General features: G+C 44.1%; 1 protein-coding gene across 4 annotated transcripts in view; it reads right to left on the reverse strand.

The window, feature by feature from the left end:
- The window catches only part of LOC120786599 (semaphorin-6D-like), a 163,937-nt gene that overhangs the window by 47,830 nt on the left and 94,965 nt on the right, over nucleotides 1–21,142 (reverse strand). For all 4 annotated transcript variants that reach the window (XM_040122119.1, XM_040122118.1, XM_040122120.1 and 1 more), the window contains 12 exons: nucleotides 19,461–19,517; nucleotides 18,901–19,002; nucleotides 14,151–14,241; nucleotides 12,408–12,530; nucleotides 11,360–11,448; nucleotides 10,279–10,368; nucleotides 9,875–10,002; nucleotides 8,600–8,731; nucleotides 8,281–8,436; nucleotides 6,120–6,293; nucleotides 5,854–5,994; nucleotides 2,779–2,856 (listed from right to left, as the gene is read on the reverse strand). In XM_040122119.1, coding sequence (XP_039978053.1) covers nucleotides 2,779–2,856; nucleotides 5,854–5,994; nucleotides 6,120–6,293; nucleotides 8,281–8,436; nucleotides 8,600–8,731; nucleotides 9,875–10,002; nucleotides 10,279–10,368; nucleotides 11,360–11,448; nucleotides 12,408–12,530; nucleotides 14,151–14,241; nucleotides 18,901–19,002; nucleotides 19,461–19,517 — 1,361 coding nt within the window. The remainder of the gene's footprint in view (nucleotides 1–2,778; nucleotides 2,857–5,853; nucleotides 5,995–6,119; nucleotides 6,294–8,280; nucleotides 8,437–8,599; nucleotides 8,732–9,874; nucleotides 10,003–10,278; nucleotides 10,369–11,359; nucleotides 11,449–12,407; nucleotides 12,531–14,150; nucleotides 14,242–18,900; nucleotides 19,003–19,460; nucleotides 19,518–21,142) is intronic.

Raw genomic sequence — 21,142 nt, forward strand, 5'->3', positions numbered from 1 at the left:
TCTCTGAACGAGGCAACATCCTGAGCCGCCTTTGATTTTTCATTATGTGTATTGACTTTGGCAGAAATTATCTCTTCGGTGCTATTTTTCCACCTTAGGGAAATTCCTCCCACCCGGTGAGTAAATATTTAAACATTCTTCCCGTTGCAAAGTTTATGAGCCACTTAGCGACACAGTCTCACGAACATTGACTGATCAGTTCAGGATCATGAAACGCAGCAAGCCGTTCCTGGAGCGGGCAAATCCATAACATAAACCTACCGGATTATTACATTATCCGGGAGACTTCTGTGTTTATATGTATGGTAATGAGATCATTAAGAGGACACTTTCACAGTGGGGAAAAATACTTGCCCCCCCTCACAACCACCACTGAGGTGCCCTGGAGCATGGCCCTAAAACCTGTCTGCCTCAGTGGAACTGCTTAGTGACCAGCAGGCCAGACTGTGGTTGCACTGGGCAGCTTCCAGGGGTGGATGTGGGTAACTGTGAGTGTGGTTTAAAAAAATTTAAAAAAATGTCGCAGCCTGTGGGTTACCAAACAAAAAAGTCTCAGTACGGCAGGAAGATCGCTATCGGATGAAATGAGCAGCAGGCAGCAGGATTCATTCATTTCAGTGCACTCTAATACTCAAAAGTACAGTTAAATGACCCTGAAGATGTTTAGAAAGCAGCAGGAGGAAGTTTTGTCCTAGAACACGAGCCTTTATGTGCCAGCCTGCAACCGTTCTTCTACTCCTTCCTGCATCTGTTGAAACACAGAGGCGTGAGACATTCGCTCAACAGCCCTGTTCAGCTGCTGAAGCATCTGCCACCTGGTCTGAAATGAAGAGTTTCACCTGTTGTGACACTGGAGGGACGTCAGCTGTGTGATCTGCAGATCAGCAGCACACATCAGTGAGCGAGCACCAGCTGAGCAGGAACGCTCGGCACGCCAGCCATCTGCCAGACTCTGGAGATGGGACTGTTTCTCCGTGGTGGAGATGTCTTCTGAGAACATATCTTTTTTCCAGATGATGGTGAAAGTTTCATCCCATCTGATCTGACTGTGGTGTAAAACCTCCAGCAGCTAAACACCGAGACACTTTCTGTTTGTTCTGTTGAGGAGTGGCAACAATTTGCTTTAAATATCAAACCAATTATTTATAGAGCAGCAAAAGACAACATGACCCACCTCCTTTTTGAGTGTTTGTGATTCAACAATCTATCTCCTGATTTTTGACCCTGATATACCCTGTACTGTGTTGGTTCGCAGGATTCCTGTATTGGATCTTAAAACTAATGGGAAAACTCAACCCTGACCTGTTAATTCAAAGGTGGCGCAAAGCCGGTCGTTGATATTTTTGTGGAAAATCTGAGTCAGAACCAGGTCTGTTTCTGGTGCAAAGTCACTCTACGGGCAATTTAGTGAGTCAACAAGCAGCAAACTTATTAGACTCTCAAATAAAAGGATTTTGTCTTTACAAACTCATGTTGTTTGTTCAAACTTTGTTCAAACTCACAGAACATTGTTTCAAACTGTAGTGCAGATCCAAAGGTTTCCATACTGTGGATACCAAACACATCAGAGGCTGTGTCCAAAACGATGAACAAGATATCTAGAATTTTTCCCAGTCAGCCAATCATGTGGCAGAAACTGAAAAAATAATGACCACCTAGTGAGCAGCAGTTCTGCAGATAAAACCAAAACTGAACAGTGTTGCCTACTCTGTGGAATCTGGATCTCTGCTGAGGCAGCGGTTGGTCGGGTCAGAATTTGGCGTCAGCAGCATGAATCCATGACCCAACCAGCCCAGGCTGGTGATGGTGGTGCACTGGTGTGGAGAATGTTTTCTCGACGCACTCTGGGCCCCTTAAACCAATCAATCACGGTTTGAACGCCAAGGTGTTGTTGTCGCTGACCATGTCCATCCCTTCATGGCCACAGTTTACCATCTTCTAATGGCTACTTCCAGCAGGATAATGCTCCATGTAACGAAGCAAAAGTCGTCTCAAGCTGGTTTCATGAACATGACAGTGAGTTCAGTGGACTTCAGTGGCCTCCCCAGTCACCAGATCTGATTTCAGTAGAACACCTTTGGGATGTGGTCGAACAGGAGACTGGCAGCGTGACCGTGCAGCTAACAAATCTGCAACTGCGTGATGCTATCAAGTGAACAAGGACAACAAGTTCCAGCACTTTGTTGCATCTATGACATCGAGAATGCAAAGGTGTCTTCTGGGAAAGAGGTTCTACTGCATACTATAAAGGTGTACCTAATAAAGTGGCCCCTGAGTGCATAGGATACTGTCAGATAAGGTGGAAAAACTAACTTAAAGCTAATAAAGAGGAAATTTAAAGGGGAAATCATGGTTCAAGAGAATTGTTCTGGATCTCATTTTTGAACAAATGCCACCAAGACAAACGCCTTCAAATGTTTACTGCACTCAGACGACAAACTGAGTCTGATTGTGAGTCACTTTCAACAAAGTTTTATAACTTATAGATTTATACCAACAAAGTGCATGCAGTACAATCCTGCTGACATCCATTTTAACATTTGTTCCCATTACGTTTCCCCATCCATCCTTTTACTCTGGCTGCGAGTGTGAAAGGCATCGTGGATTTACATCTTTCAGATATATGGCCCTTCGCTCGCCGCGGCAGATATACGAGCAGAGCCGTCAAGGCTTTATTAGCTGTCAGATTGATGACGGCTCAGAGGAAAGAGAGAAGAGAGAATAGAAGGGGAGAAAGAGTGACAGAAAGAGAGAGAAAGAAAAGAAAGTGACACGTACTTGAAACCTGGGGCCATGTTGGCACAACTCCCGGTCCGCAGCCAGATGCAGTATGGGTCACGAGAGGCCAGGCAGGCTCTAGAGAGAGACAAACAAACAGACAGAGATATTACCATACACATTCTTTTCAGCTTACTTTCAATGATTTCTTTTTTGGTCATTATGATAAATGATGTATTATTCTGAGGTGGTTGTATAGTGAACTGTAGTGTGTACAGTAATATTCAAGCCATTTGTTGTCTTTCTTGCTGTTTAGACTTTCCTTCACCATTGCCTGCATTTGGTGGAGTCCTTCCTATAGTTTTCCCCACAAATCATTAAAAAAAGAGAGAATTCCCCCCCCATACAGGGATCAATATATGATGTGGAACCTAGAGTTTAATGTCTAAGATCTCTCAAACCATAGGAGCTAAATACATCACTGCTGGTACGCAGGAGCCGTGTAGTTGTGTCCTGAACTTCCTAAAAGAAGTCAGCCATACTGCAATCATGTGGGTAGCTCTAAAGTAGTCTACTTTTCAACTTGTCACCCACCAACCATCAGGCGTAGAAGGAAAATTTGTACTTTTTACTCCTGGGGTAAAGACAAACCCCCCAGTGTAAACAACACCGACTTTCACACGACTAGATCCCCCAAAATGTGAATGTAAACCAATAGAGCTAATTAGATTATCACAACAGAGATCATGACTCTTGTCATGTGCTTGACAGCTTCAAACACATTAGCAATAGTGCCACCATGTGGCCAGTTATACTACTATACTATTCTATTATCACCTTGTATTTAACGTCAACTATGAGGCATGAAAGAAAATTTGTTTATCTGGATGCCCTTTTTTTTCATTTCAATTTTTCAATTTTGTTTTTCCCATTTTGTCAATTTTTTGCATCACTGCCACAGCTCCATTTTCACGTGTTTGTGTGTGTGTGTGTGTGTGTGTGTGTGTGTGTGTGTGTTAGACACTGAAAAAGACGCTAGGCTTGCTTGACAAATGTGTGTGTTTGTGCACAGAAAGAGAGAGAGAATTTGTCAGTGATGTCAGATTGTAAATGTTTACTTAATATTAAAGATGACAGCAGTGTGTGTGTGTGTGTGTGTGTGTGTGTGTGTGTGTGTGTGTGTGTGTGTGTGTGTGAGAGAGAGTGTGTGTATGTGTGTTTACTCCTTTGGGAATTTAGGACATGAGAGATCATGTACTACAGTCACTTAATCCATTGGAAAGTAAAAATAAGAAGAACAGTGAAAGGGAGGATGGAAACAAGGACTGAAGGAAGGGAGGAATCGACTAGTCCTCTTAGTAAATGGACTACACTCATGGAGCTCTTTTCTAGTCCTATCAACCACTCGAAGCGCTTTACACTACTGCCACATTCACCCATTCACACACCGATGATACATTGGGGGCAATTTGGGGTTCAGTATCTTGCCCAAGGACACTTCACCATGCGAACTGGAGGATCGAACCAACGACCTTCCGGTTAGCGGTCGACCCGCTCTACCGCCTGAGCTGCAGCCGTCCCACTCTGTAATAGCGGGATAAAAGGGTTCTATAGTCAAGTCCACCTCAAGTCTTTACTCCCAGTCCAGTCAAAAGTTGTTTTTGTCAACCTCAAGTCAAGCATCAATTCCTCGCTGGCGAGTCCAAGACTGTGTGTGTCATTTGCAAAAAGTCTCAAGTCATACTCATCAAGTCTAGTAGACCAAGTCAAAGTCAAGTCACAAGTCATTTGGGTGAAAGTAGCAAGTCAGGTTTTTAGTCTGTTTGAGTAAGAGCAAGTCAGGTGTGAAGGTCTTGCAAGTCTTCTACTGAGACAAGTCTCAAGACAAGTCTTCAGGGTAAATCCAGGTCAAATCCCTATCTAGTGTCAATTTCTTTAGGCTGAGCCTGAGTCAAGTCTCAACTCTGTCAGATCAAGTCCATTCGAGGTTATTCGGGACAAGTCTCTGCTCAAGTTTTCACGTACAAATCCATATCAAGTCTCAAGCAATCTGACACATCTCAAGTCAAGCCTCAAGTCTGTTAGAGCAAGAACAATGTTGTTTGAATCAAGTCCAAGTTAATTCTTCAGTCCTTAAACCAAGTCCAAGTCAATTCAAAAGTCATTTGAGTCATGTCCAAGTTTCAAGTCCGTGCTGACATATCTCAGTCAAATCTTAATTAATTTGAACAGTTTGTAAAAGTCTCGAGGTTCTAAGAGGAAGTCCAAGTCAGTTCTCAAATAATTTAAGACATGTCCAAGTCCCATCAAGTCAAGTCCATGAGGAGTCTAAGTGCTGTCTCATGTCATGTGAGACAAGTCTGAAGCTATTTAAGTCTAGATAAGTAAACTGCACGTCACTGTTGCAAGATATTGCAAGTCTTTCAGGTCTCTGAATGCTGACTATTAAAATGACCTTTGGTATTTCAGCATTTTGCTTTTAAGGCTGTTAATTTTTATAAAACTATGGACTTGCTTTCAAGTCTCAATTCCTTTTCTTAGGGAGGGAACCAACCAAGTCTCGCAGCAGTCAAGTCAAAGTTCAATTCCTCAAGTCCAGTCTGAGTCCAGTGCTCAAGTTTGTAGCTCTGCTCCCAGGTACTGAAACCATGGAATAGACACAGAGTGGAACATTTTTGATAATCTTTTCGCCTTTAATGGAGACACAGTTGGTGGAAACCTCTCTGTACTTCGGCAGCTGTGTTACCACATCCCATCGGCAGGCATTCATTCATTCAACTCAGTAATTAAATTGAGTCTGATAAGCCACTCTGTGCATGTGCATGCTCTCCAGTGATGAATGTGCTCTAATTTGGGCGGCGAGCTATGTTCTGTTCAGTCTAATGACGTCTATAAATAAGCTTCTTTTTGTCCAACTTTAACTATGCAGACTCGGCATCCCCATTTCCCCCAGCTAACACTCACTGCTACAATATTGATTATGTTTCCAAATTAGGCTCCACAATTTAATGTTTAAAAAGATTCCCTCAATTCCAATTTTTTGATGTTTTCCAGTATTATCAAAATTATGGTGTTTGGCTGAATTCTGTGCTGCTACGTTTCAGAAAAATCAAGCTTGTCCTGGTGTTTTCTTACTTTTTACAGGCTCCATGTTGAGCGCAACGGCTGAGCGGCACTCTGATGACACAGCTGGTGAAGGCTACAAACAAAGCATGATGGTCTTTGTCCAGCTCCATTCCCAGAACCCTCCTGTCCTCCTGACCTTGAACATTGCATCTGGACACACAGACGGACAGGAAGCAGATCATTTTTATATAAACATGGCTATTAAATGCTTTAGTAGCAGCGGTGGTTGACTTCAGGGTTGGGGCGAGTACCAGAATATCTGACATAAGTCTTACTTGGACGGGTTGTAAACGTCGATATCCTCTAGCAGTTTGGATCCAAAGCTATCGTTGGGATGTGTGCTTGCCAAAACCTTCAGGACTCGACCGTCGTCGGAGCCCAGGAACATCACCGTCCGGTCTTTGTAGGGACCGGCTGAAACATCCACCACTATCTGCGTCAACTTAGACCTGGGAGGAAGAAAGCAGAGCTGCAGTGAATAGTCCATTAATTGATTAGTCGATTAACAGAAAATTAATCCTCAATTTTTTAAGCAAAAATGTCAAATACTTGATGTTTCTAGCTCATCAAACGTGAAGACTTGATGCTTTTCTGTCAGACATGATCATAAACTGAATATCTTTGGATCCTGGACTGTCGGTCAGACAAAACATGACATTTGAAGATGTCACCTTGGTCTGTGGGAAAGTGTACCGAGCATTTTTAACTATTTACTGACGCACAAGACAAGTGATCGAAAAAATTATTGGCAGATTAAACAATAATGAAAATAATTGTTGCAGCCCTAGTAGAAAGAGACACTCGATGACCTGTGGGAAAATGAGAAACTCGCTTACAAATCCTCATGACTTTTCTTTTAACCAAGGGAATGTGGCTGTGTGTGCAGTTTCAACCAGGTCTCCAAGTCCACAACAATACAACTACTTTTTGTCACTTTTTGTATGGGACAAAAAGTGCAACACTATGCATGTGTTTGAGAAAAGATTGTCTGAAGGCGTGCGCTGTATTCCCATATTTTAGCGATTATCCTATCTTACCCTTTTCAATGATGTCTGGCTTTCCATCCCTCAACAACAGGAGCTTGCCCTCAGACGTGGTCGGACAATGCTTTGTACGAGCTAATATGTTTGGTCACCAAAGTCACTAGGATACGGCATCCGGGAACCATGTCTGTTACAAATTTTGCACTAATCCACCTAACAGATACTGAAATATTTCACTTGATAACAAAGGACTTTGACCCGATGATGGCGCTAGATGAAAAGTCGGTGAGTGATCCGAGTTATTAGGACAAATCCTCTGGGGACCTCAAATATTTGTACCAAATTTTGTGCAAATCCATTAAATAGTTGTTGACACACTTCACTCAAAACATCAAACCGTCGACCTCCCGCTGGAGTCTTGATATCTGTCTTGCCCCCACCATTACTTGCCCTCTCTGCACATAAAGCTCACACAAAAATGAAAACAAATTCGGAAAGGGCACATTAGAAAATTTTAGGAAGGTAATAACCTACACAGATGTACAGTATATGATGTGTGTAGAGGTTCCTGGGGTGTGTTCCCTCCAACTGAAAATCATTCACAGATCTCCATGATAGAGTTCCTCGGAGTGTTCTGACTGTCCCGCACTTGTGTTACAGAGCGGAGTGAGAGGATCTGTGCAGCCTTTAGAAATCCACATGATCATTATCTGGGTCAGCTCAGGCCTTTCCAGAGTGGAGGCTAATTCGAACGTGGAATTAAGAGTCTCATTCCCATTTCTGACCGGTAATTAGAATCCATTAGCATCTCATTTAAAATCTGCAGACGCAGATCAAAAAGGTCAGAGATTTTCAGAGCACTGGGACAGTCACGGAGACAGAGGGGACTTCCTGTGAGCTGACGACAAATCAAAGCTGATACTGATGATTATCCTCACAGCTTCAGGTCAGGATGGTGGATTTGCTGCCTCTTAAAGCTGCTGTACCTTCAAAACTCACCCCTTCGGGGAGTAGTTTGCATCTTCCACTTCCCTCTTGACCCCTCAGATCTCTATTGTTTCAGGTTATTGATTAAAACTTATCTAATGTTGAACAAGAGTCACAGTGGATATGAGTATCAGGTGAATGGAGACATTTCGATGGAAATGGAAAAGAAATTAGATTTTTAAAAATTCCTATCACATTACGGGAGTGTGTGATGACATCTTCAGTCTCCAGACTGAAGATAATTTTACTTTTATTTTTCATCATGTGCTTGCGTTTAATTGATTGGCTGACGCAGTGTTTTGCTGGATGACGTGTTGCGTTAAAAGTTGGGCCAGGTTGAGCCTTTTAGCCGGACGACCCTGCGTTCGCATCCCTTTCTCCAGCCCAAGCGATTTCAAATGAAGGACATTTGAAACACATATTATGTGCGGGTGTGTGTGTGTGTGTGTGTGTGTGGGCGTCTTACCTGCTGGAGGTCCTGGTGAAGCAGGGCCGGTCGTTGACGGAGGGAACAGCTTCGTCCATCAGAGGATACGACTTGATGAACGTCAGCGTCTCATCTGGAAACTGAACCGACGACTTGTAGTCTGCAGCCAGACCGTCGCCTGCGCACATACCAGGTCTGAAAAAGAAAAGTCATTGCAGATCTATTCTTCCCTTCATTTACTGTCAACTTCTAAATGTGCCCCAACAGTTTTTTAGTCACTGGGTTTAAGTAATTCTGGATTCTAAAGATCCTGGATTTAGAAAACGCTGATGACTTCACACTCCGCTTGGTGTCCTACCTCGGCCTGGGAACCTGTTCGTCAGGTACAGGAGTCCAGGACGAGTCACTGGTCCGCTGCTCCTTAAACTTCCCATTGAAGACTTTCTCTATATCGTCCATGTAGAAAGCACAAACTGCAGAGCCGGGGATACTGCAGAGGAGGACGGACAGATTCACATTCAAAGAGCTGCAAATAATTCTGTCCTAATGTTCATCAGGTAAGAAGAGGTTCTGAGACCTCTGGGAATACAAATGCAAAGCAAAGGCGAAGAAGGTTCATAAGACGTTCGACCACGTGAGTCCAACCGTTAAAACCTGACTGAAACCATCGCAAAACTAACAGCCCCCATCCCAAGATTCCAAAAACCTGAAAACTTTAAAATGAAAAACCTTGAAATGCGATGAAAACCAGGCCCCAGGGCGCTCTGCTGACTCTCTGACTCACAGCTGAATCCACACAGTAAACTCAAACATTATATAATCCCGAGTGAGTGAAAACAAATATAGCGAGTTCACTGGCAGCATATGGAGACAGGACAGACCTCTCTGCCGTAATAATGCCATTCACACACGAATTCAACGCACCGAGCAGCAATAACCACTGAGCTCCTGGAGGACGGAGGAAGGCAACGGATGGAGAAATGAAATTAGAAAATGTAGAAATAGTTTTATACATCTAGACGTGTGAGGACCCTCATTGACACAATATATTCCCCGATCCTCATCTAACCCTAAGACAAAGTCTAAACCCTCAAAGAGACATCTGAAGGACAAAACGTCCTCCCTTTCCCAAGATGCCCTGACTCGAAAAAATATCCTCAGTTTTCAAATGCTGTCATCACGCTTAAGGTCTGATGTTAGTTCTCATTCATGGAGACAAAGCTGGGACCAGCTACCGATTCTAATGAGGAAATACTGAGACGAACACGATGCGGTTCAGTGAAAACCATTTATCTCCAGATGTGGTGATTTACTGACGGATTTTTTTTTTTTGTCTGGAGATACACGGTTTTCACGGGACATTTTACTCTTATATTACTTATTACTATTATTCTTTACTGTTTCCATGGAAACTGAAAAAAGCTATAAACAAGTCAAAAGAAATAAGAAAAGAAAAATAAATAAATAAAATTACAGTCGGGAGTTGCCAGATTCAGGCCCATCTCTACAGTCAACCCTGCAACGTGTTGACAAAAGCCCCCACACACACACACACACACACACACACACACACACACACACACACACACACACACACACACACACACACACACACACACTCTCTGATGCGTACCTGTTGGCCTGAGTGGTGAAGACCCCGACCACAGCGGGTCTCTGGTTGATCTGCAGCACATTGGTGAGAGACTGAAGAACGTCGAAGTAGAAGAAGGAATCTCCGGGAACCGAGCAGTTCAGACGAGCCTGAACACACACACACACACACACACACACACACACACACACACACACACACACACACACACACACACACACACACAAGCAGTGTGTGCAGTTATATAACGGCCGTGACAAACACCACAGCAATATCACACTCTCAGGTGTCCTGATGTGTACATTCAAACAACAGACTTTGGGAAGGAAACTACACTTTGCGCCGTGTTTCTTAAAGTTCGGTTCCAGCCTGACCGGAGCGAAGATCCTTCATTAATCTGATGCCGGTTTAAAGTTTGACCTCACCTTGAGGAAAGAAGTCCAGTATCTCTCCAGAACTCTGGGAGATCCGCCGTTATCATTCTTACACACCCGGGCGACCCGGGAAAACACCACCTGGAGGGATGTGAGAAGAAGGAGTTAAAAAGGAAATGTGATCCACCTGCCTTTAGAGGAGATACAGACATCAGTCAGTGACTGTGAATCATGCAGAAGATTAGTGTTCTTAAGATGCAGTCTACTCCAGTTTTATATATTATATTTATATTAACACCATCCATTGTGTAGACAGTGGGAAAATGTCCTTAGCATGATGGTAGTGATTTTAATTACATAGCCCAACCCTGGTTCAAGCTCTAGATCAGTTTGGTATTCTTCTGTCGAGAGGATCCTTTTGTGCGGGTGAACCTTTAAACTGTTAACGTTGGGTTGTTTTGGATTTGATGTTTGCTTTACCAGACCAACAACTAGCAGAAGCTGCTGTTGCCTTGTAATAGTCAGAACTTTCAGCCAGTAGATTTACAAGAGGCTTGTATTTACCACATATATCCTCAAGCCAGCGGGACTTGGGTTTAACACGTAGATGCTGAACATGACCTCTACAGCAACACAATATTCCCCCCCTTCACCCAACTTTCAATCCACGACACAGTCTGCTTCAGCGCCACACTCTAAAAATGATGACACCGAGAGGGTTTTCTAATCACAGACGTGCCTGCAGCAGACGCAAGGGCTCACCCTCCAAACTCTCGCACATGCTTTGGGCAGGCAAGTATTAGAGACCGTCCTGGAAGAGACGAGGGACACGCGACCCCGATGGTCGTCCATGTCGGAGGACTTTGAGGAAACATTCAAAACAAGCAAAGAGAAAAGTCCCCGTAACGCAACAGGTACTGCCAGTCAACGACTATGTTGAAAACCTCTCTGTCACTTTATAAAAGGGTGAAGCCAATACTTCTGTGAAGACTTAGATGACATCAAATCCTCTAAAGAAAACATTCATGACAAGGGAATGAACTGTTTTAATGCACACTTACTGTCTATGGATAACATCAATATCACACACACACACACACACACACACACACACACACACACACAGACATACCTTTCCCAGAGCGGTGTACTCCACTGCAATCTCACTGAGGAAAAAGTAGACGTAGTTACCGTAGTCGATGGCGTGCAGGAAGTGAGGCTCTGCGGGGAGAGAGAGACGAGTGTCATTATCTTCTTCCTCCATTTGCACTGTAACACATCAGCATGAGTCTGGGATGTTCAACACGCTCCAGTGGTTATTGGGTGATAAAAGGTCGTCAGCCTGCCTCGTCTTCTTCAGTCACCGACTTGTTATTTTTCCCCGAATCCCTTTCAAAACCCCACAGAGAAATATCCTTAACTTGTGGCTTTCCACTGTGGGTTTTACATATATAGTATCTGCCCCTCAGTACTGAGTGTGTAGTAAGGATCCTGAACACAGACCACCACAGTTTCAAACTCGATTTTGGGACGAAAGCTTCAGTAACTCATACAATGGTGTTTCAAAGCACATTACTGAGGATTGTTGTATTAATAAAAGACTCATGAAGTCTATAAAATGACAAACGAATGACAGATAATGAATTTTGGTATATTATGGTGTAATTTATCATTGTATAAACCAAAGGAAACCGAGTTAATCCGATCGTATTTGAAGATATAACAAAAACCTACTTGCTTCTGAAGCTTTCAGCCACATCTTGTGACCTTCCTCAGTGGATGGAGTTTGCTCACTTGTCGTGATGATTGCTGAGTTATCATATCCTGTCTCTGTTCAAGGACGATCTCGAACTTTCTTTTTCTTATTTTTTTTGTCAAATTGAGTTTATTGTGATGAAGTTTGGCTTCAGATTTGTCTGAAACTACATTTACAGTGAAAAGGCTGTAAATTCCCCAGTTTTCCTCCCGGCTCCCGGGATGTGGAGTCACTTTTGCTTTGACTCAAGCAGTTTTCAGTCCTTTCCATCAGGCCTGTGCGTTGACTCCTAACCTTTAGCCTATTCTAACCTGCTGACTCTTCACCCTGACGAGCAACTTCAACTACGTCATGCGATCTAGATCAGAGAAAGCAAACTTTTAAAACAACACGGTGGCGCGTTCTGCGTCTTCATAAGACAGACCTCGGAGCCACTTGGAGTCGTACTTGACGGTCCTGAGGACGGGTCGGCCGTCTCCCAGGCTCCTGTAGATGACGGCGTCGCTGGCCAGGAAGTCCGTCATGGTGGCCGAGTAGAAATCTCCGCCTGACGAAGCAGTAACATGTTTATCTTCAGAAACTGAATTTAAAACATCTCCATCCTAATGAGTCATTTGGTCTGATTATGGTTATTGAGTCATGAACTCTTGTTTTCTTAGCCCCAAATTAAGACGCAACAACTGGTGTCGAACCAAATATATAACTGTCAGTACTATGTTGAAGTCTTTATAGTTTTACAGCAGTTATCTGTGTTATTAATACTGTAGATCTGAACCGGCCTTTGATAACTTGTCACTACTGTATGTATGTGCATATTTCCCCTTCTTCAGTTGCTGAAGAATTGCACCTCTTGCAAAATTACTGCTGCTGGTTTACCTGACCTTCAGCTGAACCGCACTGAATCTGTAGATCCTTCATGACATTTGCTGAACATATAGTGTACGTATTGTGCTGTTTGTATGTATATGAACATGCAATACACTAATCCTTAATAATACACAGTACTCAGAGCTACTTTCCATTACATCTGACACTTGACCTCTTTATTTTTAGCCTTTATAAAGCCAATAATTGTTGCTCTTCATGTGTCAAAATGCTTAAAGTGTTTATTAGTCAGCTGGACGGCTCCATGTACTGAATCGTGGATGCCGCTCCTGTACTATTCTACTAATATTTTGCTCTTTCCCGCGGCTCTGTGTGGCGTCGGCACCGTCTCTGTGGTGTTTTGTCTTCTGTCCGGATGTTTAACCGCCACTTCAGTGGTTTCCCAACGTCCCCGCCAAAGGACGTTAGCCGACTGGCTAACGCTGCCACATTTACAGATGTGTTAATTAATGTGCGTTTTCCTCAGGGACAAATAAATGAAATGAAGCCCTTTACTCTGCCTTCTCATGCCCCGTTTTGCTCCATATTTCCTGAGTGCCATAGCCACTTTTTAATAACTTACTCACATTCTACTATAGTTTTCAAACAAGGCAGGTGAGGAGAAGGCACATTACGCTGCCTCAAGCCAAAAACCACATGCCAATAAAAACCAGTTCCACACTGAGCCACATCTCACGGAACAGTCTGCCCTTCTTCATATTTCAAGAATCTGATCAAAAAGCTTCTAAGAAAGAACCAAAGTGGCTGTTTTTGAGGACAGATTTAAGACTTTTTAATTGTCTTTTGCAAATGGGCAAATTCATTGAGGTTCATTATATTTATGTTTTAATGGCATTTCTGCTATATGTTCTGTTTTGATGTCATTTTATTGGCTCGGGTGTAGTGGGGATGTTAGGAAAGTTTTATTTGCTGTATGTAATTGTAAGCATTTATTGATTTTCAATGTAGTTTAATATGAATTCAAATAAACAATGACAAAACTATATTGTATTGACTACATTGTATGTCACTTTTTTTCTAAATTTGCTTTTTGAAATGTTCGGAGTTTTTCTTTAATGTCTTTTTGTCCACTTTATTACACTTGCACTATACAGGGAGATGGCGACCAAGCATTTCACTGCACTCGTTATTGTGTACGTGTAATGATTTTCACTTTGATAAATATTACAATATGTCTACCCCGACAGAAAACACCACAAAACACCGGAAATGCCGATGCGGTCGTTGGTTTTTCACCAGTCTTTGGGTAATTTCGCAGGAGCTGACGTGGCTTTTGACTCACCAGCGAACAGTCCAACGTTGGACTGACCGGACTCGAAGGGACAACGAGCCTGGCCAACCACCTCCTCCCCAACCTGCTCCAGGGAGGTCATCTGAGAGGGAGAAGAGGAGGAGAGGAAACTTTTTCTGTGCCTCAGCAGTCAGGGGAAAGAATGAAAACAAAGTACAAACCACAAATAATAAAACTGTCATCGAATCGAGGGATGCGGTCGTAAAGTCCTCCCATCACTTTGAAACATAAACGTGCTTCTCATTCACTAACTCCTTTTCAGCGTCGGCGAATATTAATAACCGCGTGTCAGCAGAGGGGACAACAGGGACTCGCTTCACGTTACTGTACCTGAGCTAATAATACAGATCTGATAGATCTACCGACAGATCTGACAACGAAGCACCGGTGATGTTACTAACAGCTCAGTTCTGAAGTAAACAGCGCTCTGACTGCAATCTGAGAGAAAAATCAACTGGAGGAGGACAGGTCCTTTTTTTTAACAATCTCCCTGTTAAAAGGGATTTAGACACTGAAACACTCTCGAACACTTAAATGTACGTAACATAGTTCAGAGGTGAATTATTCAAAGAAAAGCGACTGTCACCATAAACAAAACGGCGACAGCAACGTCAGCAGCAGCCTGATGAACAAATGAGAACATGAGCCAAGGTTTCAGTGACAGCAAAGCGATGCAAAGCGCAGCCGCTGAGTTACCAGTCTATGAAAAACACACTCGTCTCAAAAACGTTTCCCGTGAACTTTTTTATTTTGTCCTTCTGTTACAGAGGAGTTCATTTCTGATGCTTCAGTTTCAGTTATGACTGAGTTCCATCTGCTCCATCTGCTGAAGTCAAACACTGAGGGTTTGGTGCTTTTTTTCTGTGGCACTGTTACATGAAGTAATATTGTTATTATCATTACCGTCACTGTGGAGTGGGAATTTACATAGTGCTCCTTCCTCGTATGGGCCAGATTTTTTCAGTCCATCCTCTGAAATAAACAATTATTCTGCTTCTCCCAAAGAGCTAAAGAGCTACAAAGAAAAGCGAAAGACCGGTTCTGTCTGTTGTCTCCAATTAGCTTTTTATAGCCCTTCTGCAGCAAAGACTGAATATGTTGCGGTAAATGTTTGGATTTTTTTTTTTCCTCTGTTAAAATGATGACTTGTTTGCATTTTACCGCCCAGCGCAGCAGCATGGACTAATTTATGGATGAAACCTCAGGAACAATGGGCCGTTTAGTAAGACTGACTCGCTGTGGCTAATTTTATTGACCCGTTAGCTGTGAGCCAAGAGCTCTCCGCTGATATTTCACTGTCAGCCCAGCAGCTGTGCCGATATCACTGAGTTCAGAGGCTCAATCGCTAACCGAGGTTTGAGGCTGTGGGAGCGTTCAGCCTCCTGAAAAGCCTCACAGACACACTAGTCTGCCATTCCCGACCCCAGAGAGCTGAGTCTGTTTCCAACCGAGAGCGCTGCACTCTCTGACCTCGCTCTCTGTCTTCAACTCTTTCTCTGCCTCGCTCGCCCTCACACTGTCGGTCTTCTGCCACGGGACGGAGCGACAACATGTCGCTCCCCTTTTCTTTGCTTTTCTCTCCTCGTCCACGACACCTCCATGTCTCTACTCTCCATCCCGCTCTGTTCTCTTGCGTCTGAAGGGAATTCAGCATGACAAGGTGAAGCCAGGTGAATTTAATTAAACATTTTTTCTTCTTTATTTATCTCAGTCGGCGTCTGCCCGCCAGTCACGCACAGCAGTGGTCTACCTTCCCTGAACAATGTCTTTACTCGGAGAAAACACAGTGTTCGTGAAGAACGGCTGCTGCTGTCCAATGAAAAACCCGGACCTGCCTACTGAACGGTGTCCCTGCACTCGGAGCTGTCCCCACTGAAGAGTAAAATGAAGAGCTGGGCATTTTCAAACAATGAGTCATATATAAATGTTCACTCAAAACCTCCTATCACCTGAATGCAGACTTTTCAGTGTCAAAGTCTGAAACGTCCCTTAAGGAACTAGGAAAGACTCATTGATTCTGTGATGACAGTGCGTTTTTGATTTTATTCCATGTTTTAGCATTTACTCAAAGGAATTTTAACCCCCTCCAAATCTTAGCCTTTAATAAAAATAATATCTTGGAGAAAATGGTCGGTAACTGGAATTTTAAGACATAGAAAGAGTGGGAACCCGTCAGGTGTCAAAAACTCAGCAGAGAGAGACACGGTTTGAGAATTCTAAAAATGTAACGGGCCTCATGCGAGAACGTTTTGTGTAGTCATCACGAATGTATTGGACGTTTTTCTGAGAGCTCAGACTCAGCGAACTCTCTCAACGGCACGAACGTGGGGTAAAGTGCTGCTCCGCTCCATTCGTGGGCCACTGGAGAACGGCACGGGGAACTTGGGTGACGCAGAGACGGGGAACCCCCGGCGCCGGCGAGTTAACCGCTAAAACGGCGGCCAGCCAGGAACGTGCTGATCCTGCTCATCGGTCAGGTAAAGCGAACACCTTCACAGCGCTGAGCGTGACGTCCTGCTGTCAGAAACCAGCGGACTCGAAGGTCTTAGGGCTGAACGATCAAAAAATCCCTTTATCAACTGAAGTGAAACGAAATGACAAATAAGTCTCATTGTCAGGTTCGTAGCTTCCTGCTGTTAATGTTTGATCCCGTCATCCAGGAGAGACCTAAAACTGCTTTCATGTTAATGAAGTATGAAGTCCGCTAGACTGCGGTGACTCTGATTTGATTCTGGACTCCGGTGCATTTTCCAGACCTCACGCTGTTCCTTGCAACACTCGGCATCAGTAGGGAACATTTACATTTATTTTCTGGAGGATTCCTGCTCCTGTGTGTGCGGAGCTGTGTCCCCGTCAAACGTCGCTGATAAATAAAGCTCACAGCTCCACTACAAACAAGGTGTCATAGAAGTTTAGCAAAATATCCAAACGCAAAGTCCATTGTCTCGCTTTTTCCGGAGCTTTCAACCATTTACGAGGTCAAGAATGAACTTTCACACTTAAGGTATCAAAGCAGTTTGGGGGTCAGCGCCTGTCAATCAAACTCCCAGCGCCGCAGCAGCGTGAAAGATAACACGGCCCCGGACTGACGCGTGAAAGCGCCGCTTTTGTGAAGGTGTTGTGTTCGGTCATGACGAGGCGTCTCGAGCTGCCTGACACCCTCAGATTAAGAGTCTCCTGCCTCTCTGCTCGTTAACCCAACGTTAGTGACGATTCAACAGCTGAGAGGATAACGGGCAAAACACAGTGTGTAGACTCGCCCGATCATGAACACGCACACGAACACACATCCACGTGTTGTTATGAAACACTAACACGCAACGCCATGTTCAAACTGCAGTCGCTTTGTGTTGCAGTTACATTACTAACCAAAGTGGTAAATAAATAATGAAGCGGTTCAGTGGTGTCAACGAAGGAGAAAGTCCACGGAGCTATTTCTAAAAAACAGGCCCTTAACACATCAGTTGGTTTTCTCCTGGTTCATTTCTAAAGCTCTGGAACTCTGACAGATTCAAACACGTTGATACTGAACGTATCAGTACAATATCTGATCCTGCAGCACATCATCCCCCTGTAGAGACTCCAGCATCTTTAGACTGGTTTACGGTTCTGTTCAGACTCTCATAGCACCTGGTTCAGGTTCGGGAAAGATCCTGGTCTGGTTTAATACAGAGAAAGGTCACAGTGACCTGAGACAGAACCTGTTTATTTACACTGGACCAGAACCACCGTCTCTCCCGAACCTGAACCACAGACGGGACTCTGGATGTGGTCCTGGTCTCTGGTCAGTCCTGATATCTGTACATCCTCCATCTGCCCCAACCAGCTCCTGACGCTGCTGATGTCGTGCAAGTACAAGTCTCTTTTCCGGGCTCTGTGCAAAGTTTTACTCCCATGATTAAAAAATGAAAAATAAAGAGGCTAAAAATCGACCTTGCTTGCAGTTGGACGTGTCCTGTTTATTAGGGTGGTCTTTGGGGAAAATGCTTTTTGGGCTGCAGGGAGATTCTTTCCATTGCAAAGAGGCCACTGGGACAAATTAGCAGCGAGGCCACAAACTGTCAGGACACTGTCTGCTTTCACACTGTCGACACTGCCGTTGTGAACTAGCGTTGATCCTGGCTGCTGTGGCGAATTCTTCTGACTGTACTTGTTCTACCGGCGTCAACGACGCTGCCCTCAAGCTCTCGAAGTACAGGGCAAAGTCACGTTCACTCCGATCCGGACCGACCCTCCCTGTCCAGCCCTATAAAGACATATACCAGCTGGTCTGCGGGTCCTGTTTCATTCTTCGAAATCCGGGTTTTACATTCTGTGATCCGCAATTCATAGAACTGTGGATACGTTAGATACATGACGGTTGTTTGGACTCATTTAAGTATTTATTTGGTCATTTGAAAAGAGATCAAGTGTGTGTGTGTGTGTGTGTGTGAGTGGTAGAAGGATAATGGAGGAAAGTACTGATTGCAGGGCATTTTTCTGAATGTGTAAAAGCTCAAGCTTGATGGGGAGTTAAGTTTCTCTTCAAATACTGCATTTAGTTACTTCCTACCATCGCTTTCCTACTGGAAAGTAGGAAATTGATAAATATTGAGTTGGAAAAGGATTCTTAATTCATGGGTAAACACATAAAAACCCCCAAACTCTCAACCGCTCTCAGCTGTTTGCCTGTTTGTCCTTTCTTTCTCGGGACGTTTGGAACCCTTAGGTCCAGCGCAGGAGAGGACAGGTGCGCGTGTACCTTGTAGTTTCGGCAGGTGGGGTTGAAAGCGTTGGTACCGCAGGCGAAAAGGGTCTCGTCGTTTCTGGGAACCAGGACTTTGACGTAGTTGTAACACTCGTCCTGAAACACAAACACACACCAACAAATCTTTAAAAACGTGACAGCTCTCATTAATCACACAATGGATGTGATCAAATCTTATCCTTACAAGGATGAAAATGTTTTTCTGAAGCTGTGAGAGTCTTTCTAATTTTATCTTTAGTGTCAGCGCCTCTCATTTATCAAACCTGTCAGGGATGCAATATTTCTGATAAGTGTTCAGAGAGTCTCTCAAACAGCTGCTGGTTACAACCATTGAAACTGAGCCGATTTCATCTAAATTTCGATTCTGAATTTTTTTTTGGCTCTCAAACTGGTTTTCGCTGGTCACTGCAGAAACCACTTAAAATCAGATAAGGAGAAAAATAAAAAAGGAAAATGGGGGAGCAGGGATTTTTTTTTTTGAGGAAAAAGGAGAAGAGGCAGGAGTTAGAAAGAAGAAGACAAGGAATAGACAGAAACACGGAGGGTGAACTCACGCTGTTCTTCCCTCTGACCGTGCACTTGCTGACGTCTTTGGACTTCCACGTCAGCTTCTGAAAAACACAGGAAGAACCGAATGTAATCAGGTGTGTCACCCACGGGTGACAGGTGTCATTTATCGGCGCTGCGGAGTCGACGCTCACGTTGTTGATCAGAAATAAACACAGACACGCCGGCGAGGAGGAGCACGAGTCCTATCTGACTGCGCAGCCGCTAGCAGGTGGATCAGCGAGCTGTTATCCAGCCTGCAGCTCTGATAACTCAGCGAAAACAAACACAGGTTGGCTCTTTGTTTTCTCTAGTGTCGAGTGTTTTCAAACGACAGCGACATGGTTTCTGGGATGTGAACCATCTCCATGACAACAGAGCAACCCCCGTCCACTGATGAGATTTGATTTAAAGCTCAGAAGAGACAAGAAAAAGCTAATGAGTGGACCTTGAGTTAATTGAACTTTACTTCATCTGGTAGTCTTTTGGAGATTAAGATTTTCTTTTTCTAGAGACTTGAGTAAAAGAAACATTCGTAACCACACAACCGGAAGAGAAAAACCAGGCAAATAAGGCCACGATCTACAAAGAACTGGTCAAAACTATTTCCAGAGTCCTTAAACCTCAGATAAAGCTCTACATCTAGGTTGAGGGCAATCTGTATTTCATTCAGTTTAAAAGGAGCAGCGTACCTGAAACCAGCAGCATTAGTGAGTCCATATGGAATATCTGAGGGAACTGCATCGTGCAGTCAGAGATTTAAAATGAGAGAGGACGCAGTAATTAACTAGTAGTTCATTAATTAGTAGCTTTGGAGATGAATCTCATGAGATGATTGTTTGTTCTTGACAGTAGAGAAGTCTGTCCCACTCTGTGATACAGAGAGCAACCTAACTAAAGCTGTACATTATGTTTAGCTGAGGCTCCACTGGTCCGACTGCTCATCCTGCTGCAGTGATGGAGGAGTGTACTCCCGGGGCGTGTCAGTACACAATGACGTCACGGTTGGGCGTGGTTACAGGTGCAAAAGGGTGCACCCCAAATCCTGACCGGTTTCTGGCGGTTACTCCAGTGTCGCACCTGGTGCCTCATGATAACTAACGGCCTGGTCCCACAACAGTGGACGGTTCAACAAAGCCAATAAGCTACGAAGGCTTCCTTTGTTTTGGCACTTTGAGATGGTTTGCTATTGGTCGGCAGCACTTCACCAAAGTTGAACCCCCGCCATTGAATCCGCCCATCTTCCCTTTAAATAAACTGATTTTGGAACAGGAGTTTGCTGAGGTTCATGAGACATTCGGAGTTACTGCGATTACCAGTTTCTGACTTGTTAATGCCGCTGCCACCCGCCACCCGTCAACAACCTGGACTGCTCTCAAAGCAGCGATGCTGCGTATCCGACCCGGCCATTCACGGCCAAATAAGGAAGAACCTTTAAAAGCCGACAAACGCGGACGCCTCACATCAGCCACACTCTGCGGTTTGAGGCAATTAAACCCAAATTAGACAGAACACTTGCCGAGTCCTAAACACTGGACTATTTCCCATCTCCACCACCCACCCCACGATGTGAACACAGCGTGGGCCGCTGTGTGTTACGTGAAAAGCCTCCACGGAGGATCACAATGAAGGCGAGAGAAACACTTGCAGAAGCGAAACCAGAATCTGCGGCAGTCTTTGTTCGGGCACG

Source organism: Xiphias gladius, chromosome 24 (genome assembly GCF_016859285.1).
Source record: "Xiphias gladius isolate SHS-SW01 ecotype Sanya breed wild chromosome 24, ASM1685928v1, whole genome shotgun sequence".
NCBI lineage: Eukaryota > Metazoa > Chordata > Actinopteri > Istiophoriformes > Xiphiidae > Xiphias > Xiphias gladius.